The sequence below is a fragment of the Pleurodeles waltl genome, chromosome 6 (genome assembly GCF_031143425.1).
Source record: "Pleurodeles waltl isolate 20211129_DDA chromosome 6, aPleWal1.hap1.20221129, whole genome shotgun sequence".
NCBI classification, from domain to species: domain Eukaryota; kingdom Metazoa; phylum Chordata; class Amphibia; order Caudata; family Salamandridae; genus Pleurodeles; species Pleurodeles waltl.
In genome coordinates, this window is record NC_090445.1 from 100,194,742 (window position 1) to 100,222,689 (window position 27,948).

The 27,948-nt window shown below is 45.6% G+C and overlaps 1 protein-coding gene across 1 annotated transcript in view; it reads right to left on the reverse strand.

Annotated features, from left to right (window-relative positions):
* STARD3 (StAR related lipid transfer domain containing 3) overlaps nucleotides 1-27,948 on the reverse strand; it is a 123,383-nt gene that overhangs the window by 17,955 nt on the left and 77,480 nt on the right. Inside the window, exons 6-11 of the mRNA XM_069237448.1 lie at nucleotides 24,383-24,500; nucleotides 23,533-23,631; nucleotides 23,026-23,081; nucleotides 21,427-21,519; nucleotides 18,606-18,668; nucleotides 15,528-15,623 (exon numbers count right to left, since the gene is read on the reverse strand). Of these exons, the coding sequence (XP_069093549.1) occupies nucleotides 15,528-15,623; nucleotides 18,606-18,668; nucleotides 21,427-21,519; nucleotides 23,026-23,081; nucleotides 23,533-23,631; nucleotides 24,383-24,500 (525 nt within the window). The remainder of the gene's footprint in view (nucleotides 1-15,527; nucleotides 15,624-18,605; nucleotides 18,669-21,426; nucleotides 21,520-23,025; nucleotides 23,082-23,532; nucleotides 23,632-24,382; nucleotides 24,501-27,948) is intronic.

Sequence of the window (27,948 nt, forward strand, 5' to 3'; positions counted from 1 at the left end):
CAAATTTTGATAAGCAGATACCTTTGTGTATGTGGCTCAGTGCTAAAATCTTGTAACAACGAGTAAATGATATGGTTTTGGCTTCCTCATAAATAGGATATGCACTGAGCTTTCCAATAACTTGCTGGGGAGCAGAAATTAGGCTGCAAGTATGACCAGAGTCATATCCGAGTTCTGCAAAATCTTTGGGGGAAAAAAAACAAATGGCAGCTGCAGAACCTCTTGCTAGCATTCTGTCAAATGAGCAAATCAAATAATCCAATGGTCTAAGCAATGAATGTACTCACAGGCACTCTACACCAGTAAAGTGGCATGTCTAAGGGTTTGACTTCTAAGTTCTGTTTTCACGCCACAAAGGGCACTATGCAATTGGCATGTCCCTTGTTATGTCCAGATTGGAACTGTTTTCTTTGTAGCCATAAGGTCTGCATTTTGAATTCCATCCATTTTCTTTTTTAGGCTTATTACATATAGTACAGCATGACATGCAAGTATGAACTGGACGATAATGCACACGGCATACAAAGCCCTCCTATCCAGAATGCTAACAAGAATGACAACTCAGACCTTTAAGAGTCACCTACAACAGAAACACAGAAGCCTTGAAAAAGCCCTTAGCGTGCATGTTCTAATGGGGCAAAATAAGTGTTCGCGGAAAGAGAAAAAACCTGTACCATACTGAACGTCTGCTGCTTACCCTTGTAAAGAAGTATGACTGCACAGCTCCATGCACAAGAAATTACAAACTTCAAGAATTCTTGATATTATATATCATTTTTTGTGAGGGAAGTATCACTTGTGTTGGAAATGTGTTTTGATTAGATCGTCTTGTTTAACCTAATTTACATAAACACATTTCTTTTGCCCCGCCTCCACAATAATATAAACCTGCCCTGAGGAAAGCTTTAAGGGTTTTTGTTTATTTTCTGCCTTTATTTTAGATTATTCACTGGTGTTAGCTTGTACAGATAGGAATGGGGCAAGTTTCTATAAATGTTTGATTCAAATTGGGATAGTTGTGTAAGCGACTTCTCAGATTCCTGTATTATGCCCCATTTTAGCACATTAACATCCTTCTCTGGCGACTGGTATGGTTATTAAGGGATGAAGTACAGTGTTACTGTAGGTACTAGGCAAGGTGCACGGGATTTGCATTTGGAATTCCTGGCAGATATCAACTTCTTCGCCTTATTCCAGGATATACGGATGTTAGCATTACCACTTTTTAAAAAAAATTGTAATTTTATGTCTTACAATTGCTATCTCATGAGTCACCACAAGTTCAGTTCCATGCCTGTTCCACTGTAGTCTTCTGGCCCAGGGTATACCAGCACACTTTTATGGGGTGAATAACACGTGCCAACCTGACTGCATATGTACTGCTAGCTTGATGGTAGTATAACATAACTCTAGGATCAATGCCTACCAGCTGCCTTACTAGGAGAGTGACAAGGACTGAACTTTGTTCCATCGTAGAGTTAGACACACCAGAATATTCTGTGAATAATAAACCTGTGAGATATGTATGATTTTTACAGCCATGTCTGAACAGCAATTTACCTACAGGTCTTAGAGATTATCTCCTCTAGCCTTGAATATAGTTTGCTAGACAATAACAGGCTGCCATTATGATCTGGCCTTTGCCTGCAGCTATACTGACCTGCATCAGGGAACCTGGACCTCCCGTACAAGTCTTACTTTAATCACTCTAGGGGACAGAGACCTCAACTGCATTGAGCTACAACTGCTACCCAAATGTATTTATAGCTCTCTCTCTCTTTATTACATATATCTCTTAAAGAGAGACACATATAGTATGTATGTAAAAGCACAAATTGCAATATGCTATTTGATACCATTGCTGAAGGAGAGGGGCACTTTCTTGACCCACTTGCCGCAAGTGTTACGTGGGTCATGTACCCCCTCTGTTCACTCAACAATGGTAGTAAATAGCATTTTATATACTCGCCATATGTCATTAATGCTATGGCATTTTTTTTCAAGTAAATCTTTAAAAGAACATTGAACCAAAACCTGGACGTAAGGGGATACATTTATGCAGTAATGTAAAATCACATGGAAGAGGACACATGAATATTGGGCGAGCATTTTCTTGAGTAAATTAATTGGAATATGTGGTCTGAAGTGGCGAGTAGTCAGGTAAGTTTTGCTGTACTGTGGTAATAAACTGGAATTTAATCTCTGCACAGGAGTAATAAATGTTGCTCTAAATAACATGATATTTTGTTACATTTATTTTTATCATGGTGTGTGTATACATGCATGTGTGCATGTACACACACATATATATATATATATATATATATATATATATATATATATATATATGGAAAATGTCACTTACCTAGTGTACATCTGTTCGTGGCATGAGACGCTGCAGATTCACATGCTGTGCATATCCCGCCATCTAGGGTTGGGCTCGGAGTGTTACAAGTTGTTTTTCTTCAAAGAAGTCTTTTCGAGTCACGAGATCGAGGGACTCCTCCCATTTCGCCTCCATTGCGCATGGGCGTCGACTCCATCTTAGATTGTTTTCCCCCGCAGAGGGTGAGGTAGGAGTTGTGTATATAGTAATAATGCCCATGCAATGGAGTAAGTATGTTCACATAATGTGACTAAAAGTATTAGATTTACAAATTTACAAATGTACGAGTTTAATTTTGATCACCTTACACCGGCTACAGGCTCCCGGGGAGGTGGGAGGGCGCATGTGAATCTGCAGCGTCTCATGCCACGAACAGATGTACACTGGGTAAGTGACATTTTCCGTGCGATGGCATGTGTAGCTGTAGATACACATGCTGTGCATAGACTAGTAAGCAGTTATCTCCCCAAAAGCGGTGGTTTAGCCTGTAGGAGTTGAAGTTGTTTGAAATAATGTTCGTAATACTGCTTGTCCTACTGTGGCTTGTTGTGCAGATAACACATCCACACAGTAATGCTTAGTGAATGTATAAGGCGTAGACCAAGTGGCTGCCTTACAGATTTCTGTCATTGGTATATTTCCTAGAAAGGCCATGGTGGCACCTTTCTTCCTAGTGGAGTGCGCCTTTGGTGTAATAGGCAGTTGTCTCTTTGCTTTAACATAACAGGTTTGAATACATTTCACTATCCATCTGGCAATGCCTTGTTTGGATATTGGATTCCCTGTATGAGGTTTTTGGTAAGCTACAAACAATTGTTTTGCGAAACTGTTTGGTTCTATCAATGTAGTACATTAGAGCTCTTTTTATGTCTCATGTATGTAATGCTCTTTCAGCTACAGAGTCTGGTTGTGGAAAAAACACTGGGAGTTCCACAGTTTGGTTTAAGTGGAACGGTGATATAACTTTTGGCAAAAATGTGGGATTCGTACGTAGAACCACTTTATGTCTGTGTATTTGTATAAAGGTTTCCTGTATGGTAAAGGCTTGTATTTCACTTACTCTTCTGAGAGATGTGATAGCTATTAGGAAGGCTACTTTCCAAGTTAAGTATTGCATTTCACAAGAGTGCATGGGTTCGAATGGTGGACCCATGAGTCTCGTTAATACAATATTGAGGTTCCACGAAGGAACTGGTGGTGTTCTCGGTGGAATGATCCTTTTTAGACCCTCCATAAAAGCTTTTATGACTGGGATCCTAAATAGTGAAGTTGAATGTGTAATTTGCAGATAAGCTGAAATTGCTGTGAGATGTATTTTAATGGAGGAAAAAGCTAACAGATTTTTGTAAGTGTAGTAAGTAGCCTACAATGTGTGTAGCGGACGCGTGTAATGGTTGAATTTGATTATTATGACAGTAATAAACAAATCGTTTCCATTTATTTGTGTAGCAATGTCTTGTAGTAGGTTTTCTAGCCTGTTTGATTACCTCCATACATTCATGTGTGAGGTTTAGATGTCCGAATTCTAAGACTTCGGGAGCCAGATTGCTAGATTGAGCGATGCTGGATTCGGGTGTCTGATCTGCTGTTTGTGTTGAGTTAACAAATCTGGTCTGTTTGGTAGTTTGATATGAGGCACTACTGACAGGTCTAGTAGTGTTGTGTACCAAGGTTGTTGTGCCCAAGTTGGTGCTATTAGTATTAGTTTGAGTTTGTTTTGACTCAGTTTGTTTACTAGATACGGAATGAGTGGGAGAGGGGGAAAAGCGAAAGCAAATATCCCTGACCAACTCATCCATAACGCATTGCCCTTGGAGTGAGGTTGTGGGTACCTGGATGCGAAGTTTTGGCATTTTGCGTTTTCTTTTGTTGCGAATAGGTCTATTTGCGGTGTTCCCCAGTTTTTGAAGTAGGTTTGTAGTATCTGGGGATGAATCTCCCATTCGTGGATCTGTTGATGATCTCGACTGAGATTGTCTGCCAACTGGTTTTGAATTCCTGGGATGTATTGCGCTATTAGGTGAATGTGATTGTGATTCGCCCAATGCCAGATTTTTGTGCTAAGAGACACAGTTGTGATGAGTGTGTGCCTCCCTGTTTGTTTAAGTAATACATTGTTGTCATGTTGTCTGTTTTGACAAGAATATGTTTGTGGGCTATTAGCGGTTGAAATCTTTTCAACGCTAGAAACACTGCTAGTAGTTCTAGCTGATTTATGTGAAGTTGTTTCTGCGGAGTGTCCCATTGTACCTGGATGCTGTGTTGGTTGAGGTGTGCTCCCCACCCTACCATAGAAGCATCTGTTGTGATCACGTATTCAGGCACTGGGTCCTGGAAAAGCCGCCCTTGATTTAAATTGATATGATTCCACCATTGTAGCGAGGTGTGTGTTTGGCAGTCTATCAACACTAGATCTTGTAGTTGACCCTGTGCTTGTGTCCATTGTGTTGCTAGGCACTGTTGTAAGGGCCGCATGTGTAATCTTGCGTTTGGGACAATGGCTATGCATGAGGACATCATGCCTAGTAGTTTCATCACTAATTTTACCCGATACTTCTGGTTTGGGTGCATGCTTTGTATTACGTTTTGGAATGCTTGTACCCTTTGTGGACTTGGAGTGGCAATCCCTTTTTTTATGTTGATTGTTGCTCCTAAGTATTGTTGTATTTGACACGGCTGTAGGTGTGATTTTTGGTAGTTTAGTGAGAAACCTAGTTTGTGAAGGGTTTCTATGACGTTTTTTGTGTGTTGAAAACACTGTTCTTGTGTGTTGGTTTTGATTAACCAATCGTCTAGATACGGGAACACGTGTATGTGCTGTCTTCTGATATGTGCCGCTACTACTGCAAGGCATTTTGTAAATACCCTTGGTGCTGTTGTTATTCCGAATGGTAACACTTTGAACTGGTAATGTACTCCTTGGATTACAAACCGTAACTATTTCCTGTGTGAAGGATGTATGGGTATATGAAAGTACGCATCTTTGAGATCTAATGTGGTCATGTAGTCTTGTTGTTTGAGCAAGGGAATTACATCTTGAAGTGTCACCATGTGAAAGTGATCTGATTTGATGTAAAGATTTAGTGTTCTGAGATCTAATATGGGTCTTAGAGTTTGGTCTTTTTTGGGTATGAGAAAGTACAGGGAGTAAACCCCTGTTCCTTTCTGGTGATTGGGTACTAGTTCTATTGCATCTTTTTGTAACAACGCTTGGACTTCTATCTGTAATAGATCCATGTGTTGTTTGGACATGTGTGTTTTTGGAGGCACATTTGGTGGCAATTGTAGGAATTCTATGCAATAGCCATGTTGGATGATGGCTAGGACCCACGAGTCCGTTGTTATTTCCTCCCAATTTTGGTAAAAATCTGTTAGTCTCCCCCCCACTGGTGTTATGTGTTGGGGATTTGTGCCACTGAAGTCACTGTTTGTTTGGAGGGGTCTTTGGACTTTGGAACTTCCCTCTAGTCTTAGGGAACTGTCCACCTCTGTATTGTCCCCGAAATCCTCCTCTCCGATACTGGCTCTGGTATGTGGGCCTGGTTTGTGAGGTTGAGGGTTCTGTGGTTTGACCCCGAAACCCCCCTCTAAATTGTGTCTTCCTAAAAGTGCCTCTGCCCTGTGGGGAGTAGAGCGCGGCCTTGGCCGTATCTGTATCTTTTTTCAGCTTCTCGATAGCTGTGTCCACTTCCGGCCCAAACAACTGCTGTCCATTAAAAGGCATATTAAGCACAGCCTGTTGGATTTCGGGCTTGAATCCTGAGGTGCGCAGCCATGCGTGTCTCCGAATTGCGACCGCTGTATTTACAGTTCTTGCAGCTGTGTCTGCTGCGTCCATTGCTGAACATATCTGGTTATTTGAGATACTTTGGCCCTCTTCTACCACTTATTGTGCACGTTTTTGGAATTCTTTGGGCAGATGTTCAATAAAGTGTTGCATTTCATCCCAGTGGGCTCTGTCATATCTTTACAGCAAAGCCTGTGAATTTGCAATGCACCATTGATTGGCTGCTTGTGCTGCCACTCTTTTTCCCGCTACGTCGAACTTGCGACTTTCTTTGTCGGGTGGTGGTGCATCTCCGGAGGTGTGTGAATTCGCCCTTTTGCGTGCTGCGCCTACTACTACTGAGTCCGGTGTCAGTTGCTGCGTGATGTACATAGGGTCTGTTGGTGGAGGCTTGTACTTTTTCTCCACCCTAGGAGTGATGGCCCTGCCTTTTACGGGTTCTTGAAATACTTGCTTTGCGTGTTTCAACATTACCGGTAGCATCGGAAGACTCTGGTACTGACTATGTGTGGACGACCGAGTATTAAATAAAAAGTCATCTTCGATAGGTTCAGCGTGCAGTGTCACGTTGTGAAAAGCAGCTGCTCTGGACACCACCTGTGTGTAAGCAGTACTGTCTTCAGGTGGTGATGGTCTTGCTGGGTAACAGTCGGGACTGTTATCTGACACAGGCGCATCATAAAGATCCCATGCATCTGGGTCATCTTGGCTCATGCCTGTGTGCGTTGGAGACTGCACCATAGGTGGGCTAGCAATTGGTGATGATTGAGGTGAGCGTTGTGGTGATGGTGGCGGAGTTACTTGCTTTGCCACCTTTGTTTGTGGTTGTTTATCCTTCTCTTGGAAAGCCAGTTTCCTTTTCATCCTTACAGGACGGAGAGTTCTTATTTTCCCTGTCTCCTTTTGGATATGGAGCCTTCTCTGTGTCTAATCTGGCTCCCCTGCTTCTAGCTCTTGCCCGAATTTATGGCTTTGAATTTGAGTGGAAAGCCCTTGTTCGTCGATGTAGGAACTTGTTTTCAGCTCCGAAGCCGGATGTTTCGGTATCGAAACCCTTTCAACCGTCTTTTTCGGCTCCGAAGCCACTTTTTCGAGTTTCGGTGTTCAGATCTCTTGGTGCCGACTCATCTCGGTGCCGGTATCTCGATGTCGAGATTGTTCTCACCCAGTGTCTCGGGGCAGAGTCTTTTCTGTACCGGTATCTCGACCGGAGTCGGATGACTTCAACACATGTGTGCCCTTTTTCGGTGCCGATGGACAGTCACCGATTTTTTGGGTTACGCCATGGCCTGCCGGCGGTGGCGTCCCCTGGGCTTTGATGATTTGTACGTGAGTTTTGGCCGGGGCTTGTTTTACTCACGGTTTTTGGCGTCTGTTCTGTTTCGGCCTCGTCCGAGTCATAGTCAGCAAAGGAGAAGGTTTCTTCTTCCTCCAAGTCGTGGTGTCCTGACGGCGCCGACGCCATTTGAAGCCTTATCGCTCTCCGGTCCCTCAGCGTTTTCCTCGACCGAAACGCTCGACAGGCCTCACAGGTATCCTCTTTGTGTTCGGGAGACAAACACAAATTACAGACCAAATGTTGATCTGTGTAAGGATACTTGTTGTGGCATTCGGGGCAGAAGCGGAATGGGGTCCGTTCCATTAGTCTTGTAGACGCACGTGGTCGGGCCGACCAGGCCCCGACGGGGAATCGAAACCCTGAAGGGCCACCGGAGCTCTTCAAAATTCGGTGTCGATCTGCGTTAACTAACCCGATCCCGAACGCAAACAATACCGGCGAATTTTTCAGATATCTAACTAACTTTCCGAACCGAAACACGGAGCGAAGAGGAACACGTCCAAACCCGATGGCGGAAAGAAAACAATCTAAGATGGAGTCGACGCCCATGCGCAATGGAGCCAAAATGGGAGGAGTCCCTCGATCTTGTGACTCGAAAAGACTTCTTCGAAGAAAAACAACTTGTAACACTCCGAGCCCAACACTAGATGGCGGGATATGCACAGCATGTGTATCTGCAGCTACACATGCCATCGAACATATATATATATTTTCTAAAGTAAGGAATCTGTGGCTATAATTCTCTATCAGATGAACAAGTTAGGTAACACCTTGTCTGACTATGTAGTCACAGATTCCTTACCAACCCACTTATCCTCCCACTCTGCGAACTGATTCAGTGTAAAAGGTATTTTTCCCCTTCAAGGGTCCTAGTTTGACGCACCAGTGGTCAGTGTTTTTCATGGCTCTGCTCTTTTGGCGTGGAAAGTTGTGAAAAGAAACTGACAGCGCACTGGGGTGGCACTCCTATAGGCACTGAGCAGGGCACTTCTGGCGCAGACAATGCCATATAGAGCTGAATGACGCCACCTACTGGCACTGCTCACCAAACATATTTCTGGATCCAGTCTGACTGGGGAATATTCCTAGGTAAGAAATCTACTGCTTGAATCTTTATCAGATTTTTTGCTTCCTTTTGAGGAATCAAGCCCATAATGAATGGCCCAATGACACTAGTTTTACATATCAGATCTATTTCAAGGCATGGTTGGTTCTGTGTCTTTAGAATACTGTCTAAGGTGTGAAACAAAAGTCTCACTGTGTAGTAGATATAAGCATAAGCAAAAAAGGAAAAGGCAATTACCCTAAAGAATTGTGCTGCTGTAATAAAGAAAAGGTTGCTGCACCTTCAGTGTAGTTCTTCCATAAAGGATTGGGATAAAAAAAACTACAATTGCATTATAAGCACCTAAACGTCGGGATGCTCAATCTCAATGCATTTTTTTCTTTTTTCCTGGACTTGACTCCTATAAGTTACAACTTTAATCAAGTGGTTGCTGTCCCCCAGAGACCTGATAAAAATTCCAGAGGCATTCCAGAGCTCTCTGGTGTTGGGAGGCACGCCTGTTTAGGTGGTGAGTTTGCAGACCTTGCCCTGCTCACTGTGTAGGCGCTACCTGGTAATGCCAAAAGGCAGTTCCTACAAAAGCATGAAGAATCGTAGCAGCTCGACCATGCTCCACCATGGAGAATGATTGCCTCAAAAATCATATGAACGTAGCCCATTCCATGTTACAATGTTGCGCGCCTCATACCTCCCTTGAGGTATCCATGATTTTCAGAGACCATTTTTACCTAATGGTTCTAGAGATGATATACAATTCCAGCAGATCTAGCATTCCAGTGTACCACAACTGCAATATTGCCATGGCCGTTTACCAACAGATACAGCCACTCGCCTCTGGGAAACTTCTCTGCCACACAAGTTTATTTTAGTTATTTGACATAACACAAAGCTACCCTTAAAGAGCATTGGAATACTTCACACAGTATTTTAATGCAGCAGTAGCACTTGCCCAGAGTCAAACCCCCCCCCCCCCACCCCCCCCCCCCCAGAAAAAAAAAAAATAATCATATCTCTGGGAAGGAAAACAATAAATTAAACCAAAATACTACATGTCCTGGATATTTTTACCGGTGTACAGTGTGTGCATTCGTACCAATGGTACAAGGATTATCATTTGGCACTTTGGTCCACAGAACTGTGATGCAAAACTGCCCGAGAGAAAAGGTGGGTTAATGCACAAGTTCCCACCAAGGAATAGGTTACGTTTTCCACTCCTAGACTGCAGTCAATGGGTTGTGAGTGGCTTATGAACTTGAATGCTGTGAATACAAGCTGGGAATAGGGGTTCTGACAGAAGACAAAAGCAGCAGTTCCCTTTGCACAGGAGTCTCGAAGCCAGTACCCTGCATGCTTGCCATGCATTTCCTGTCTCCTACATGCTTCACAGGGGTGGACCAGACGTGTGCCCTATAGTCTCAGCTTTACAATAAAACAGTAGCAATTCGGATAACAGCCACTAGATGTGGAGGTTTGCACAGCAAGCGACTTAACACCAGATACATGCTTCATACCATCAGACAGTCAAATGCTCTGGTCTGGGAGGGCCAGTGTATATATGCCTGCTTAGAAGAATGCTGCAAGAGTCAACCAAAAGCAGGGAATGTCTGAATGCCATGGCAGGCTGGCCCATCACACTTTTCCTTTAGTAATGGTCAGTGTACTGCATCTAGCACCAGCTCCTGTACAGCGCAGGGGTAAGTTGCTTACAGCTGTTAGCACAAGTGAGCCAAAGAAGCCACATTGGGCAATGCAATACCACCTTTGGCACTTCTGAGAGTGCTCCCTTTGTTACCCAGATCTTGGGGGGAAAAGCTTAAGGACACAGAAAGACTGGAAGCAAGCGTAGTCTCGTGCACACAGAGTTCTTGTGTTCTGAAGTACTAGTGCCATGCCAACAAACTATTCATGCAGGAGTCGGGGAACCACTAGCGCTAAAATGACCAGAAAGCACGAGATTATTTACAAAATGGAACAGAAGCAGCGGGTGATAAACAAGGTAACATAACTACTATGACTGCAGCTCACTGGCATAGGAAAAAACAATTGAGGCTAATCTGTTTTTACATCGGAAATGTGATGGGATGTTCACTTGCATGAAGGGCATAGGAATTCACTGATAAAGGCAGTGTGGAGAGTTTTCTGGGCACATGCACATGAAGTGATATCCCCCGACCTAACAAGTAATAGCAATAGATATTCCTTTGCACATGAAAGCTGAAGGATATTAGTGAGAGATATTCACTGGCAGAGGAATAGCGATGGCTATCTACTGGCAGAGGAAAAAGAAGGCTATTCACTGGCAGAGGACAAGTAATGTATACTGATTGACAGGGGAAAAAATAAGGGATATTCACTGGCGCACAAGGAATGAGGGGCATTTAATGGCATACAAAGGGTGATAGATATTCACTGCAGAAGAAGGGCTAAGGACAGTCACTGGCAGAGGAAGAGTGATGTCTATGTACTGACAAAGGATGAGTAATGGATATTATTTGTCAGAAGAAAAATTAGGGAAATTCACTGGCACACGAAGAGTGACGGGATTTGCGCTGGGCCAGGAAGAATGATGAAGTCACTGGCAGACGAAGTGATTACCATTATATCCTTGGGCAACTGATTTTAAACTATTGCTATTTCTACAGCCACTCAGGACTGATACGTTCTTCACTAAGACACTAAGGCCCTCATTCTGACCTTGGCGGGCGGCGGAGGCCGCCCGCCAAAGTCCCGCCGTCAGGTTACCGTTCCGCGGTCGAAAGACCGCGGCGGTAATTCTGACTTTCCCGCTGGGCTGGCGGGCGGTCGCCTTCAGGCCGCCCGCCAGCCCAGCGGGAAAGAGGCTTCCACGATGAAGCCGGCTCGGAATCGAGCCGGCGGAGTGGAAGCTGTGCGACGGGTGCAGTTGCACCCGTCGCGTATTTCACTGTCTGCGCAGCAGACAGTGAAATACATGTAGGGGCCCTCTTACGGGGGCCCCTGCAATGCCCATGCCAGTGGCATGGGCACTGCAGGGGCCCCCAGGGGCCCCGCGACCCCCCCCTACCGCCATCCGGATCCCGGCGGTCGGACCGCCGGGATCTGGATGGCGGTAGGGGGGGTCGGAATCCCCTCGGCGGCGCAGCAAGCTGCGCCGCCTTGGAGGATTCAATGGGGCGGCGGTACACTGGCGGGAGCCCGCCAGTGGTGCCGGTCCGACCGCGGCTTTACCGCCGCGGTCGGAATCCCCATTGGAGCACCGCCGGCCTGTCGGCGGTGCTCCCGCGGTCCTCCGCCCTGGCGGTCTTTGACCGCCAGGGTCAGAATGACCGCCTAAACATCTCAATGGCATGATTTCTTCCCAGGAGAATGATTTTCTCAGTCTATACTTTTCACAAGGAACACACTTTTGTGATGGGCATAACAAATGTAATGGCTGTTGCGAATAAATAGGACTAAATGATAGTGCGGCAACAAACGTTTCATTTGTTTTCCAGCACTTTATAATACCCTCTTTTCCAGAAGTGGCCAAAGGGGGTATTTGGTCAAATTGCAAAAGTGTAGCAACCCATCACCCTCATTCTTTCTCTCTGTGATCCAACCCTTCCAATGGCTGGTTTACTCGTGGCCACCAACTTCCGAATGAAGCAAACCATATGATTTTTAGTGGGGAAACAATTGCAATGGTTTTAGAGCAATGATCCTCTATTTGAGGTGCTTGTATCGGCTTCTGCAAGACTGTGGAGTCCTTTTAGGAACTGCATGCCCATAGATAAAGCGACCGTCTGTGAAGCCATTGTAGTCAGAGGCTGTGATGTCACTTCTTCTAGGACTCTAAGGCAGGCTTCATCACAGCACGCCAACAGAAGCCATTGTAGTCGGAGGCTGTGATGTCACTTCTTCTAGGACTCTAAGGCAGGCTTCATCACAGCACGCCAACAGAAGCCATTGTAGTCGGAGGCTGTGATGTCACTTCTTCTAGGACTCTAAGGCAGGCTTCATCACAGCACGCCAACAGAAGCCATTGTAGTCGGAGGCTGTGATGTCACTTCTTCTAGGACTCTAAGGCAGGCTTCATCACAGCACGCCAACAGAAGCCATTGTAGTCGGAGGCTGTGATGTCACTTCTTCTAGGACTCTAAGGCAGGCTTTATCACCGCACGCCAACAGAAGTCATTGTAGTCGGAGGCTGTGATGTCACTTCTTCTAGGACTCTAAGGCAGGCTTCATCACAGCACGCCAACAGAAGTCATTGTAGTCGGAGGCTGTGATGTCACTTCTTCTAGGACTCTAAGGCAGGCTTCATCACAGCACGCCAACAGAAGCCATTGTAGTCGGAGGCTGTGATGTCACTTCTTCTAGGACTCTAAGGCAGGCTTTATCACAGCACGCCAACAGAAGTCATTGTTCAGGAGTCTCGAGTCGCCATGCACACACTGTGCTGATCTACCGTGCACAGAGTGCATTACTTCAGAACTGTGCAGTGCTCTTCCACGTCACTGCGAAGTAAAGTAGTGGCAGAGGATTTTACCCCTGCACAAGTAGGTGTTTCACAAACTTTGACAACATTCGCTCCTTCCTTTGCCAATCGCCCCCTCACCTCCCACGCAGCAGCCACTTCAGTTCGCTTATTAGAGAAGCGACAGGTAAAAGCTACCCGGGCACGTTATCTGTGCTGTCAGCGGCTGCCTGGAGCTACAGCACTGGGAATGCAGCGGAGATAAAGATCCAACAATACCGAGAGATGCTCGCACATTATAATCAGATGTGTGCACTTGCGCAGTCACACCAGAGCGATGGTCATGCGGGAGCGCGGAAGCAGATTGTTTTTTCATTTTGTATTAAGTGGAATCTAGGAAAACATCACTAGTGCGTCGTTCCAACCACCCGCAAAAGGGAATCAATAGGCTTTAGGCAAATGTAATATGTTACCTACGAGTGCGTGGATTGCTCGCTATGCAGAGCACGAGACTGCATGGACACTAAATATCCTCAACATGCAGGTCTATACTGGGAGACTTTCCTGTATGGAATATTTACAAGGGTAAACTAGGTCGCTGCATCAATTCAAATTGCTGTTTTTTATTACCTTCTGTGCGCTAGATGCTTGGGTTCTGGGGTAACTATATTTCTATACATGGAACGACATGCTCAATTTTGCACGTCTGTATAGTCATAGGGGAAAGGCTCGGGAGGCCATGGGTTACCTATATTTGCAGAGCATGTCTGCACGGGACAGACTGGTTAAGCCAAGGTGTCCTGTACTGGCAATGATCATGGTTGGACAAGGGGTTTCCTGTTCTTGCAGGGGTCGTGACAGGGTCATGGATCCCCTGCAACTGCAAGGATCATGGTTGGGTCCTGGGTTTCCTGTGCTTGCAAAGATTATAGTTCAGTCCAGAGTCTCGTGCATCTGCAGGGAGTATGGTTTATTCTAGGGGTCTCTGCCACCTAAAAGGATCATGGTTGTGTCAGCGGGCCCCTTTACTTGCAGAGGTTATGTTGGTTCTTTGGTCTCCAGTACCCACAGGATTATGGTTTTGTCCAGGAGTCTCTCGTCTCTTGTACCTAAAAGGATTAGGGTTGTTGTCCTGGGTGTCCTATGCTTGAAGGGTCTGCGATTTGGCCTACGGCCACCTTTAGCAGTCTGCATCACTGTTGGGCTCCTGTTCCTCTGCATTTGTATGGATCATGGCTGGGACTTTGGTGTCCTGTATTGACAATGATCATTATTCTGTGATTTCCGTCTTGTCCACGCTGGGGTCACGGTTGAACCTTAGGTGTTCAGTGCATGTTGGAATCACGGATGGATCCTGGATTACTAGGCTTACAGAACTGGGCATATCAATGACCATATGTGTGACAATACAAAGCTGCATATAAAACTGGAAAAACTGCACGATTCAAATTGCTGTTTTTTATTACCTTCTGTGCGCTAGATGCTTGGGTTCTGGGGTAACTATATTTCTATACATGGAACGACATGCTCAATTTTGCACATGTCTGTATAGTCATAGGGGAAAGGCTCGGGAGGCCATGGGTTACCTATATTTGCAGAGCATGTCTGCACGGGACAGACTGGTTAAGCCAAGGTGTCCTGTACTGGCAATGATCATGGTTGGACAAGGGGTTTCCTGTTCTTGCAGGGGTCGTGACAGGGTCATGGATCCCCTGCAACTGCAAGGATCATGGTTGGGTCCTGGGTTTCCTGTGCTTGCAAAGATTATAGTTCAGTCCAGAGTCTCGTGCATCTGCAGGGAGTATGGTTTATTCTAGGGGTCTCTGCCACCTAAAAGGATCATGGTTGTGTCAGCGGGCCCCTTTACTTGCAGAGGTTATGTTGGTTCTTTGGTCTCCAGTACCCACAGGATTATGGTTTTGTCCAGGAGTCTCTCGTCTCTTGTACCTAAAAGGATTAGGGTTGTTGTCCTGGGTGTCCTATGCTTGAAGGGTCTGCGATTTGGCCTACGGCCACCTTTAGCAGTCTGCATCACTGTTGGGCTCCTGTTCCTCTGCATTTGTATGGATCATGGCTGGGACTTTGGTGTCCTGTATTGACAATGATCATTATTCTGTGATTTCCGTCTTGTCCACGCTGGGGTCACGGTTGAACCTTAGGTGTTCAGTGCATGTTGGAATCACGGATGGATCCTGGATTACTAGGCTTACAGAACTGGGCATATCAATGACCATATGTGTGACAATACAAAGCTGCATATAAAACTGGAAAAACTGCACGTTTCAAGGTCAATACGTGTATGAACATACTCTGTAGAAAAAATCTCCACCTCATAGCAATGTATTCTAAGAGGGCCCAAAACAATCATAACTGTAGTGGCTCATGGAAATGGTAGAACACTGCCTTCCCCTGTGAGGATCTAGTTCTATGGGGACAAATAAGAAGACAGGGTTGTAGGGCATGCACAGTGGAAATAGGCAAAGGAAGTGATGCACTGACTACGGAGTTACGCACCTGACATAGAGAGATGGTTTTATTCCACAGGGCCATCTTCTCCGGCTGCAGAATAACCTCCTGGTAGATCACTTCAGCCGGACACTGCACGAGAGCCTGGAACGGAATAGAGTCATGAGTGAGGGTCTGGAGGAGACAAAGGTTACAAGTGGTAGAAAGCTTAAAGATAGAAAAGGTATGTGTATGAGAGAAACGGGTGAAGGAAGAGTCACGAGTGTGAGACAGTCTGAGGATGGTAACAAATAATAGGTGAGAGTCTCAAGAGGAACAGTCCATGAGAGAGCTGGAATCTTGGGGAAGAGAAGCTTGCCTGGGGAAGATCTGGGAGAGATAACAGGCATACAGAGGGGAGGCACGGGGGAAGGAGAAGCACACCTGGAGAGTTGTGTGTAGGTAACAGCCTAGGGGAGGTGGGAAGAAAGTTAAGAATGGGCGAGGTAAGAGTTATCAATGAAGAGAGTCACCATTAACAAGAGAATCATGAACGGGAGAGATCTTAAGGAGGGAAAATGGCACAAGTGGGAGACAGACAGGAGAGTCATGAATGGCTGGAAGCTGGAGATAAGGTTTGAGGCTTCTTCTTGGAGTCCATTGGCAGTTGGAGGTTACTGGAAGTAATTGTAGCAATTGCTGTTCAATGCCACTGGCGTTCTGGTCCCACAAAATGGGTTTGGTTTTTTTAACCAATTTTTATTTTCACCAAAAGCCGCACAGACAGCTGACAGCAGTTTCATCCCATGACAGGTACACACATCTTGCGCTTCCTTTACATCAATTAAGTCAAGCGTGACATAAGTATAATACCAGCAGGAGTCCAGATCAGCTATTGCAATTGTGAGTATGACAGGTGAAACAAAAACACCCGCAAACAATTATCAACAGTAAAATGTGGTGACAATACTCAGTCATTAAGAATCTGAAACTCTCCATTGCTGTACTTCCTTGTTCTAGTATATATGAGACTCTAAGGAGTGTCTGCATGCGGCCCACGCAGGCTTCGCGAGGTTGTACAATTCTTGTAGAATGGCAGCTAAGATAAGGCGGCACGGGTACAACAAAGACACGGGCAGTGACATTAGCCCAGTAGGTCATTTTAATACAAGGAGCAAGTAGCCAGTGTGGACGGGGGAATGGCCTCCAACAGAGCAAAGCGACTAGAGTACATAAATTGGTAGGTACTGGAATGCTAGGCAAATAAGCTTTCGCTGCAAGTGCACAGATCGGGCATAAGCGTTTCCCAGCCCCCCGCCAGGATACCACTGCCGAGCAAGTCCAGAACATGTGCAGGAGGTCGTCTCCTAATTGTTCCTCCACTTCGAGGTGGAACCAAACAGCTAATGCAGGTGAGCAGGAGTGAGATAGCCCTTATGGAGTATATATTATGCTGGATATAATGGAACTTTGCATTCCGTGATACTTTGCATTCCGTGATTCTTTCCTAGAGTAGCGTAATACTTCTCCCATTCCTTCTGTGTGAGCTCTCTGCCCATGTCCGCCTCCCAACAATCCTGGGTTGTCGTCAAAAGGTCTTGGGCGGAGTGTGCCAGTGCGCAAACAAGCCATGCAACAAGTTAATCACCACTTCCAATAATATAAAGTGTATGTATTAAGGGTGTTGTGAAAGTTCAGTGTTTGTAACACCCCAATGTTGTTCCAGCAGTGCCAGGAGTTCACCATATGCCAGAAAATGTCCCACCGGAAGATCACACTCCTACCTAAGCTGCTCACAGGGCAAAAGGGCGTCATCACTGAACAAGACACCTATAGTGCGCACACCTCTGCCTCCCACATTTCTAACCCTGCCCTACCCAGCATGTGTGCAAAAGGGCTCTAATGAACTCGATGGGATCTCAGGGGAGTATCTGGAGATGTGTGACTTGACTCGTACGGTGCACTGGAAGTTGAGAATGGCAATTCAAACCAGACTGTTTGCCTTGTGTGGGAGTCAGCCATTTGGTAGAAAGGCATTATGCACCAGCTGCCAGGCCTGGAATCACCAGGAAGACCCAGCTCCTCTGTAAGATAAAGGGCTAGTGCCAAAACACGTGTTCAACTGGTGGGCCAAGTGCTCCTTTTCAGCACTTGGCTCTCCCAGGATAGCACGCAAGGCTTATTCGAGAAGGTGATGTCCCAGTGAACATTCAAACATTGTATCGCTACAAAACTGTTAATAACTTTAAGGACCGGTCAGTTAACTTTTATGAAGAAAAAGGATGTGAATACACGCAAGCAAACTACAAATACACAAAGAAAACCAAAGGTGTATACCGCATTCTGGGCTAGAAAACCACCCCTCATCGTTAAGTGCTAGATCCTGCAAAACAGGTTAACACTAATCCCTATGGCCAAGGTTAAGCTCTGAGAGAAATGTGGTGCCTTCTTGCTTCAATACGGAAGCACTTGCCTTCTTTAGCGAAGTCATTCTGTTTGAGGTTTCAGATGGAAAGATACAATGTTTCAATACATGTACCCAAAATATTGAAAGATGCAATGTTTCAATATATGTATCCAATGGATTTGGTATGCTTTTTCAATGACTTAAATTGAAGGTAAAGGGACGTAATGGACGTAAGCTGTACATCTTTCACTCTCCTTAAGTCCAAAGAAGTCAACACCCAAACAAAGAACTGCCCACTATTCACAAAAGCTTTGTAGATTCTCATAGGGCTTTACTGGGTGGTGTTGAGTGTGGGGATGTGCTGAGTTTACTGGACTCATAAGGCAGGACAAAGGGGGACAGAAGGCAGCTAGAGAGAACAGTGCCCAAAGAGTGTTCTCAGAGAATAGAAACGGTTGTATTTTAGGAGTAGATGAGAGTGCATAGAATTATATGGCTGCATGATATTTGAGGTAAGAAGTGTCAGATGAATCTTAGGACAGTGTCATGAATGAAACAAGGAATGCACCTATATATAATGGGAGAGTGAACTGTACGAGCTAAGACCTGTACATGTGTACTGTGGAATAGCGGGGTTTAGCCATGGAGATCAGCAGTAGGTAAGGCCTTAATTGTTTAAAAAGGTTGGTGCACTACAGGAAGATGAGGTTTATCAAGTAGGCATCTGATGGGATTCTTACCTTCAAGACGAACGACTTCCCATAGAATGGTGTTTCGATGGTGTACACAACATCTCCCACTTCCTGAATACGGAAAATAAAAAACACATAAAACATATTAAAACAGACTGTGTGATACTGACATTTAAGTGAGGACGAGATATGAAACAGGTAAGATGAGGCTCACAGGACAACATCAGCTATAAAAGGAGATGGGCAGCTTCAGCCATACATAAAAAATAAGCAGTCAGTGACCGGTTCAGCTGAACTGGAGGATGAGCCAACCGTGGCCACATTTCATAGACAGGAGTAAGGGCAAAAAGGCAAACGTCAGTGTATTATTCTTCATGAGGTCACTAGTAACAGTACCGGACTGGCCATAAGTCTATGGTGTCTCAATGTCCAACTCCCATGTTGGTCTTCTCCCCTGCACCTCCCTTAAGTGTTTCTTCCTCCTAAAAGGCACCATACAATGTCCGCTAAATGGCACAGCTTGGGCGGAGTCTGTTAAATGTGAGGAATGCCTATGCCTAGGTGCTAAGAACTCTAAAATCCCAATATTTCAGTGGATTGGGTTTACTACCTTTCATCTTTTGATCCCTCTGCACAGTCTCACTTTTATGCCCTGTTTTAACTATTATTCAGATATGCACTGGGTCAGACATGTCAACGAAGCTGCTAAATCCCTCATATTCTAATGCCTTCTCATTAGGATTGCATATTTTCAAAACACGGTTTAAGTGTCGGTCCTATGGATTTCAAAATGTTCGGAGCGACTGGCCATCTGATCGCCTGGAAACTTGTGTGTCACTTGGTGTCAAGACTGTTATTCAAGGGAATCGTTAGTCATGGGTTACTCATATCCTACTATCTTTGTATTACTGACTTATTTGAAATAAAGCCCAGTGGCAACTATTCCTTCAACCTATATTTATTGACTGTATGCAGGAACGGGCTCTGCGCCTAGACAGCTTAAAGGACATCTCCTGAAACTTGGCTAATAAATCACAACTCTCTAATGTATTTACAAGCAGGACTGTTATTACAAAATATTTTAAATAATTGCTAATTACTCTTATTACTAACTGCTCTACTAATTACTCTGCTCCTTTTCGCCTCTGCTCATTTTTTGCACCTTTTCCTCCTTGTTCCTGCTCGCTTTCTGAACCTTTTCCTCCTCTTCTCTGCTTGTTTTCTGCACCGTTCCCTCCTCTTTGCTCGTTTTTCCCTGCTTTTGCCCTTTTTGCTCCTTCTCCTCTCTTCCCAATTTCCCTCCTCCTTCTGTTTCCTGCCTCCTGCCACCCAGTGGCCCAGCCTCCCCCCAGGACCTACTTAATGAAGGCAGCAGCGCAACCTTGCAACAGACATGCTAGAGGCACACCAAAGGCACACCAGTCTCTGACCATCCGCCCAAACATGCCACGGAAATCTGGGCCACCATCACCTCCCTCTCACCAGACGTTGCCTTTGACTCCCACCACACCCTCATCAACAGACTACACAGCATCAGAATACAAAACGCCGCCCTCAAATGGATCACCTCCTTCCTGACAGGATGCACTCAGAGCGACCGACTACCCCCTTTCAACTCTGCACCCAACTGCATCATTTGCAGCGTACCCCAAGGCTCATCCCCACTTTGTTCAACACCTACATGACACCCCTGGCTGACATTGCTCGATCCCACAGAATCAACAATCTCCTTCCTATGCACACGATACTCAACTGATCCTCTCACTTACTGAAGCCCCTCCCCCCCACCACCAGAACCAACGCTCACAACGCCATGACCACCATAGCCGACTGGATGAAAACCAACTGCCTGAAGTTCAACTCCAACAAGACGGAAATCCTGATCTTCGGGAAAAGCACCTCCATTTGGGACCATAGCTGGTGGCCAGCCGAACTCTGACCCACTCCCACGCCTGCCGCCACGCTCGCAACCTTGGCACCATCATCGACGGTGAGCTGACCATGAAGCAGCAGATCAACGTAGTCACCACCTCCTGATTCCACACCCTCCGCATGCTCCACCGAATCTTTAGATGGTTCCCAGCCAACACCAGAAAACCGTCACCCAGGCCCTTGTCACTAGCCGCCTCGACTACGGCAATGCTTTCTACGCAGGCATGTCCTCCCAGCTTCTAAAGAGACTCCAGACCCTACAGAACACCGCTGTCAGACTCATCCTGGACCTTTCCATGCACACTCACATCACCTCCCACCTCAGAAAACTCCACTGGCGCCCTGTCCAGAGGAGATGTCATTTCAAGCTCCTCACGCACGCCTACACAGTCCTACACGATCAAGGACCAGACTACATCAACCACGGTCTACACTTCCACCAACCCACCAGACACACGTGCTCTTCCTCTCTGGCCCTCACGCACACACCTAGACTCCGGTGCAGCTGCAGCCGCTCTTTTTCCTACATCACTGCGAAAGCCTGGAACGACACCCCCCCAACCTCTCTCCCCCCCCTGGAACTGGCAGACTTCAGAAGGAGACTCAAGAGCTGGCTCTTCGACAGAGATATCGCACCTCAGCACCCAGTTACCCGCAGGGGTGACAGCAGTGCGCTCTGCAAATGGCCGATTGATTGACTTTTAAATACACCTCCAGGTACAGATGCAATGCACCTTCAGGTTTTTAATGTAGAAAGGGGACTTGGCAATTCTACATACTTATACAATTTGTTGGAACAAAGATGAAAGACAGCAAGAAAGGGGTCGGAAGAGATTTCAGCAGAAAGACGGCCTGTCCCAAGAAAATAGATTATTTCTTTCAAACAAACTTATGCCTTGCAGCATCCTGCTAAAGAACTCAATAAATATTTACTCACGTTATTTTTCTCGAATTTCCAGTTGGCCTCTTGTGCCAGGATCTGCTCAACCACTTCCAAGGACTCCTTTCCCTGCTGAACATACTCTCGTTCCTGAAATACAAAGGATGTTTATGCCTGGGGCTGGATGGGTCAAAGACCCACCTCACAAAGCCAGCAGTACTGAGAGATGCACAAACATGCAATGCTGACTGCCCTCACATACAAAATATCTGAAAAGTGACCAACTGGGCAATTTCGAACACCCCCTTTGTTTTATATTTCATAACCCTACTACATATAGTAAAAGATGACTGGGTGGGTGGAGCACAGAGGTTGTATGGATACTATAAGGCAAATGGCTATTGTTCCAAGGCAATGGTTCTTAACTTGTGATCTGGGCACCCCTGGGGGATCTGCAAAGCCTATTCTGGGGGGTCCGCGACTGCTTAGAAAATTAAATAAAATTAAACTAATAAAGTGTATATAAATGAAGAAGCGAAATGTAAAATCAACCATTTTAAAACTTTCAGTGAATGTGAAGGAATCTGAAAATGGAGGTTAAAATGTACAGTAGTATGCTCAGATTGATTTGTGGTCTCAAATGAGTTGACAACATTTCCAATGTTCCCAATACAATTAAAATGTTGATTTTTTTTTATAATTGTGAATTAAATATTTCAGTATTGTTTGTATTTGTTTGATGAATGCTTGTTTTTGTATTTTATGTGTATTGTTTTGCAGTTCAAAAAATTGAAAATGCTTAGGCCAGGGCCCCTGGCATCCAGAAATGGCTTGGTGAGGGTACCCGGGTTCCAATAATGATTAAGTGGGGGTCCACAGAAGACAAAAGGTTAAGAATCGTTGTTTTAAGGCATAACTCAAGCTAGGGTCCACTAAAAATCAACATACCCTTTATCCCCCTTACTGGCCAGTTCATCCCTAAACGAAGGATATCTAGGATCCACTGCCAATCTTTTGGCTAGACAAGCTGCATAATTGGTAGATATTCAAGTCAAGTGGGATTTATTTTTCTTCTGGCTCTTTACTGAGCTGAGAAGTCCTTTATTCACTAGTTGCACGGTGTATGGCAATAATTAATTCGATTTTATCTGGTTCTGTCCTATGAAAGTCAAAGTTACAACTTATGCTAGAAAAGAAATACTTGTCAGAAAATAAAATGAAAATGTAAATAACTTGATTTAAGCCACTGCTCACCCATCACTCACATAAATATCTTTACTAAATGCAAATAAACCTGCTGCCATTTCTTCCACAAACACCGCTGCAAAGATAACTTATTTGATTTGTGCGCTTCAGAAATGTTAACACTAAGTCAAACTAGTCTGAATCCATCACTTGCCCCTCTCCAATCTAGAGCCATATGTTGCTTGAAAACCCAAATTACTGTACTGGAACCAGTGGTACAAAGGAGAAGAGGGGCACACCTGGCTAAGTCAAACTTAAAGAAACTGACACTACTCCAATCTTTTAATACAGTTTTACTACACTCAACATGGTGTATTTTCAACCAGCGAACGGTTTCATCTCCTAAGAGATTACTGCAGGATTCTGCCAGATTATGTAGTCCTTCAACCATGAGCAAAGTCAGCAATTTACCTGAGCAGTGACTGCCCGCCGCCCTGTCCCGTCATCATCTGACTCATTGTCAGATCCTAAAAAATAGGCAAAGAAGAACAGGTCAAATGACAGACGACAGACAGTATGCCAAAAGATGCAGGCCTTTTACATCCTGCTGTGTGCGAAGACATTTTCTGACACAACGGTTGTTTTTTCTAAAAACTGGAACACTGACGTACAGAAAGTTACCTCTAGTAATAATTTATAGCTGGTGCAACTTGATGCAATGAAAAGGGCTGCAATATCACTGATGCAATTATGCATTATCCAAAAGGGACATGTTTTCACAAGGATAATGGGGAAAGTACACCATCATACATGTAATTTCCAACTCCGGGGCAAGGATACGTTACAGAGCAATTAGATTTTCTTGCCCAGAGCTTGGGTGCACAAGATCACCACAAGGGACTTCAGTAGTGCAGAAACACTTCAGCTGCTCTCGACTCCTTCTAGAACTCTTATTTTTAGAGGCATCATCTGTCTCACCTGCCAAGGACTCCGGGGGAGAGTAGAATTGTCCATCTGAGATGGCACGGGGGTAAAGCAGGGGCCGATGATTGGCCGCAGCCTGTGTCGCCAGATACCCTGCAACCAACAAAATTGTGAGAAAATGAACAAAAAGAATGCACATATTTAATAATGGTACCACTTCTATCTTTGGTTGCTGTTACAGGAGGAAAGCTGAAGTCTGGCGGAATTACTCCTCTTACAAGACCCCACTCCCCATACTCATCTGCCTGAGCACTCTGTGAATGCGAGCCATCACTGCCCCAGCTCCCCCAAGATAGAACAGGTAAGAATCTCACACCAGTAGTTTAATTAAATACAAATATACTTCAAATACACTTATGAAAAGAATCTTCGCAGAAAGTGTGAGCGAGAGGCATATTCAATGCAGAAGTTGCAAGCGCCACAGATCCACTGCAATCTCAGAAAAGTCTTTCAGGAGCAGCCGGTCTGGGACACTAAGGATGCAGGTATCCTCTTGTCTGGGGTGAAGTTCTCCGAATTCGTTCTGCACTGAAGCTCCAACTCTGCTCAATCTGTGCTCCTCTAGGTGTCTGACTAGGTGGCAAGGAGAGTTTTCAAACTAATGTAGCAGCCTCTAAGTCAGCCCTTCAAATCAGTGCACCCCCCGCCCATCTCCTAGACCTATGATATTTAATATACTTGGCCTACAAGTGGTCCAGATTAAGCCCTTTCATCTCCCCAATGGCGGGAGTCTCACGTTAGACAGGCCAGAGGACTGCAGTTACTGTCCTTTACTTATCGACAAGGATGGCACGAATCCAGGAAACAAATCACATAGCACTTCCAGGCCAAGCAGCCAACTCACATCTCTCCTCCTCTGCTTCCTGAGATAAGACCTTAAAATCAAGGAACCACGTTTCCAGCCAAGCGATGACGAAGGAGACAATGGGAAGGAGGTAGCCGAAAGCCCCTTTCGAAAGAAGCTGCAATTGAAGGGAGTTAGACAAGACATTAGATGCGTCACTTGGGTTAGCGGTTATCTGTTATGACAAAATCGTTCTCAGCTACAACGTTGAGGGCAGGAACACATAAGCATTCACTTACCTGCCTTCACGCTCAAGAGCTCAGTGTGATATCAGTACAAGTTCTAACTCTGCGGAATGGGTCCATTATTTGAGCACACAAAACCTGATACTTCTGGGGTGTCCAACAGTACATGGAAAAGGATCCAAGACCTTCTCCTACTGATAACTCGCTACTTCAAAAGGTATCCACCCGTCAGCTGCATCCTGGACTTTAGAATATGGCAGATAGTTAAAAGCATAAGGGCCAGTATGCACAGGTGCTGTGAACCTTTTCCTTACACTCTTCCAAGAGAAGTATTTAGTGAAGGGAATGAATGCTCATGACAAATGCCTCGGACTAAACAGGCAGCTTTATAGTTAGACACTTATCATAGATAAAATATAGTAATGTCAAAGGCAATCCTAGCTATAATCGGGTTTAACCTTTTAGAGTATGTGGGATAAACAAAAAAAACTCACAGTAACCACCACAACACAGTTTCGACAGCCTGGCCCTACAGATTAGGAACGCACAAGATATACACATGCGCAACATAAACTCAGAACTACTCGGGCAGGGCAAGGATCCTTGGCCACGCTCAGAGGGGTGAGACCCACTGATGAAGCATGCCACCTAGTGTGGGCTAGGATTGGTGTCCTCTTCAACTGCTACAACAGGAATAGTAGGGTAGGCTTTGGACTATAAATAAAGTGTTTCTGCTACAAACCACAGTACGCTGGGTATTTGTGGAATGATTCAGTATAGGGAAGGCAACGTTCACTGCTCTCGTCCTCCCCTTCATTGCACGCTATCGTCATGGACGCTGCCAGAATTAAGAGTATTCAAGGGTTCTGGCACACCCCACTCTGGAGTCTCTGGTGCTGCCCCACAGAACTAGTGACCTGGAGGTGTACTGCGACTTAACACACCAGATACTTTGAGCAAGTCACCCTTTGAAAAGTAAAAACATAACCACCGTCTTAGGGCAAAGCATGGGATTTTAGGGCAGCCTTATTTGAAAATGAAACCTTACAAATCAGATTAACCATCATGTGCCTTTGCCCAAAAGAGTGCGAAGTGCAACATTCCAAGTCCCAAAACACAAAGGGAAGAAAAAAAAAAAGATCGAAAGAGCCGAGGATACCAACATGTGGCAACTTGGTTTCTCTGCAACAGTTAATAAGAACTCGTACTGGGGGGGGATCATTGAGAACATGTGTGTTTGGAATCTATTCAGCAAGGATCTAGAACATCCGTGTGCCAAGTCAGGAGAGAGCCCACGCTGCTCCAACTCTGGAAAGAACTGAAGACTCCGCTCTTTAAAGAACACTACAGCACACATCACAAAGCACGAACTGAAATGCAAGACGTGATTGAGCAATCCTGATTTACAAAGCTGCATTCCAGGTCATTAAATGTCTGTTTATAAGGGATGAAGTCAGCAGGATATTCAAGAACTTCCGCTGAAAGGGAGCGAGGACATGCTCCAGTTCTCTACTCGAGACAGGGCGAATGAATCATTTTCATAGGTAAGGGCTTAAAGGGCAAAGGGTGCAATCTGAAATTCAACACTAAATGCGAGCCCACTGCCTGAAGAATCAGAGGGCCGGGGGCTCGGGGCCAGCTTGCAGGTAAATACAGGCTGGTTTCTAACTAGAAGACAAACGCACGGCCATGGGCGGGAACGGACCGTCACTCGAGCCAGCCTGTGGATGAATACAGTGTTCCTCAACTGGAAGTCAAGCGCCGGGCCATGGGCAGGAAGGAAGGTGATGTGCCCCTAGCTATCTACATCCGATAAGTGACACGCTGTGCACCATCGGTGTCCGCACTAGATTCGAGACCTACACATACCTTTGAACCCCTCTGAATATTCTGGTAACCCTCACAGCCCCCCTCCACATTCCTCCCTGATGGTTCGACTGATCTGCAAAATTCGACTCAGTATCCCAAAGTGAGCCTTCCAATATGAGAACCCAAGATGCCCGCAGACGAGGAAGCTTGCAGTGCCGCTGCCAGCCATGCATATACTACCGCAGTGGAGCCCATGTTTGAAGGGTTCTTGCACGTTTTGTGCATTAGATGTAAGAGGACAAACAAAGAATGGGCACGACATCTACTGACCACCTGGCTACCGTCGGTGCAAGAACCTATAGGAGGGTACCGGCTGTGGTAATTACAACAAAAGGACCAACTTTCACTACTGCTAACCAGGTTACCTGCACACAGGGTTTTCACTAACAACCAGCCCATGTTTCTATTTGCACTAGGGATTTTCTAGGGTCAGCTGTACTTATGATTCGAGTTGGATACTTGCAGAGCTATGAAACAGTAACTGACATGACATAATGGAATTGTACATATACGCACGACTCCCTCCTTGACACATTTAGATGGTAGTGACTGGAAATAAGATCAAATGTGTCAAGCACTGGAAGGAAGAAACGTGTGTCAACTACCTGACTGCTCAATACCATCAGTTCATTTGCACATCTATACGTGTTCATTTTTAAACGTCATACAATAAATGTAATGTATCAGGATGCTATTGTAGACCGGCTTCTCAGTTTTCACAGTAATTAAATATTGTGCTTAGCTACCAAAAGAGAATGCTTTACACTTGAACTGTACATACCCGGTGTGTTTAAAAGAATCTTGCACTGCAGCTGCCGCCTCCTGCAGTACTGTGCAAAGGGATGCTTGCACTGCAGCTGCCGCCTCCTGCAGTACTGTGCAAAGGGATGCTTGCACTGCAGCTGCCGCCTCCTGCAATACTGTGCTGCCACCTCCTGCAGTACTGTGCAAAGGGATGCTTGCACTGCAGCTGCCACCCCCTGCAGTACTGTGCAAAGGGATGCTTGCAGTGCAGCTGCCGCCTCCTGCAGTACTGTGCAAAGGGATGCTTGCACTGCAGCTGCCACCCCCTGCAGTACTGTGCAAAGGGATGCTTGCAGTGCAGCTGCCGCCTCCTGCAGTACTGTGCAAAGGGATGCTTGCACTGCAGCTGCCGCCTCCTGCAGTACTGTGCAAAGGGATGCTTGCACTGCAGCTGCCGCCTCCTGCAGTACCGTGCAAAGGGATGCTTGCACTGCAGCTGCGGCCTCCTGCAGTAGTTGTACTGTGCATTGTAAACGCTTGCACTACAGCTGCCGCCTCCAGCAGTACTGTGCAAAGGGATGCTTGCACTGCAGCTGCCGCCTCCTGCAGTACTGTGCAAAGGGATGCTTGCACTGCAGCTGCCGCCTCCTGCACTACTGTGCAAAGGGATGCTTGCACTGCAGCTGCCGCCTCCTGCACTACTTCCACAGTGCACTGTGAAAGTTTGCACTGCAGCTGCCTCCTACCATAGTATTTGTACTAAGCACA